This window comes from Saccoglossus kowalevskii, chromosome 19 (genome assembly GCF_978046115.1).
Source record: "Saccoglossus kowalevskii chromosome 19, keSacKowa6.1, whole genome shotgun sequence".
Taxonomy (NCBI): Eukaryota; Metazoa; Hemichordata; class Enteropneusta; family Harrimaniidae; genus Saccoglossus; species Saccoglossus kowalevskii.
This window is the reverse complement of record NC_140659.1, coordinates 21,775,543-21,777,131: the sequence shown is the minus strand read 5'-3', so window position 1 is coordinate 21,777,131 and position 1,589 is coordinate 21,775,543. Positions and strand designations below refer to the sequence as shown.

At 42.1% G+C, this 1,589-nt stretch overlaps 1 protein-coding gene across 1 annotated transcript; it reads right to left on the bottom strand.

The window, feature by feature from the left end:
- Positions 1 to 1,589, bottom strand: LOC100367727 (very long chain fatty acid elongase 6-like). Its single transcript, XM_002735989.3, has one exon. The coding sequence runs from the start codon at positions 1,392 to 1,394 to the stop codon at positions 555 to 557; it is 840 nt and encodes a 279-aa protein (XP_002736035.2). The 5' UTR covers positions 1,395 to 1,589; the 3' UTR covers positions 1 to 554.

The following is a 1,589-nucleotide window of genomic DNA, read 5'->3' as shown; positions in this document are numbered from 1 at the left end:
TCATTTTAAAGAAAGGTTAATGTATTTAACATTAGAGAGTGTTATCATCTAACATCCAGATGTAGTGTAGCGGGTGTTGGCGTTACACGATGACATGTACGTAGTTAGAATAATTGATAAGGAATTCATAAACTTTTTACACATACGACTCTATAGTAATCTAACATATACGAATGTAGGCAATCGACCCTAACTATGGTACTATTTATATACTACTATATAATTAAACACATAGTGCACACCTGATATTTACATTACAAATGCAGTCTAATGGACCGTGACCTGAACATATTATCCTAAACAAAAACGCATCTCTTAGAAGTATGTTCATTAACAGTTGTGTATACTAGTAACAATGTAACACAGTCAGCGTGATATCGTTCTCTAATGGTTTAAAAAACGTCACAACTGTATATATTTTAAGACGGCTACTATTCAAGTACCATCGCCAGAGATCGTATGTTGCTAATATATTCATTGTAATTTGAAGAGTCCTGAGTGACCCTTAGATCAATTCTGTCGGTCGACGCAATGATTGATTATACGCCAGCGGCTTATGTCGCCTTCCTCTTCCCGTGACCTTTCACCTTGCCGGCGTAGTAGGTATGGTAGAAAAAGTTTGCAAACAGTACAAAGTATGACATATATAAGGCTAATGAAATGTAGGTATGCGCATCCGTAGTGGAACAGTACTCGCCATGGTTACGGTAAAAGTGCGCGTATAAGTTTACCACACACGCTATGATCATTTGAATCACCTGCAACGCGGTTATGGATATATTGACGTACAGGGGGATTTTGAACATTCCCGATGCTCGACATCCATAGTAGAGGTACATTACTGCGTGTACCGTGTAGTTCATTGTCAGGAAATAACGTCCCTGTGCGATAAAATGCGCGTAGCTATACCAGGCGTAGATCAGCACAGTTACGTGGTGGTACCAGTGCAAAAATATCAACCGCTGCTTCCGCAATATTATGAAGACCGTGTCGCCGAGTTCGGGGAGTTTACTCACGATGAAAGCCCATGCCCAGAAACCACTGATGCCGGTATAAAAAATCGGATCACACATAGATGCTTTCCAGCCATACTTTGTAACAATATACGTATATTCCTGCCAAAGCCTGACGGCCCCCATTGAGCTGAACACCGCTAAGGTGATGGACCATATCGTTAGAGCAGATCGTAAATCATACTTAGGTCGTGTCTGCATATAGGCTGGTCCGCCGAATACGAAGCCGAGATACAGTGCGCTGTACAGGAAGGCGTGGGTCCAGTTTTCCTCGAACCAAGCAATTTTCTCCTCATAGTTGAAATTCGTCTCAAAATCAAACGTGCGATAATTTCGATACTGGAATGGATCTATAGACGTATTAAACACCCGCGTAGTCATCCTCGGGATGGTTTACTTCAACGTCGTTGCATCCGCAGAGGAAGCATCAACCCGTATTGTTCAAATCCACCGGGAGTGAGATATTCCGCGAGATGGAAATCGGGTGATCACCGGGCTGTTGTAAAGACGAGCATCCCTCCCCGCGGGCTACTATTAACAAATTAACCATTATGAAACTAAGCACAAACAGTTCAT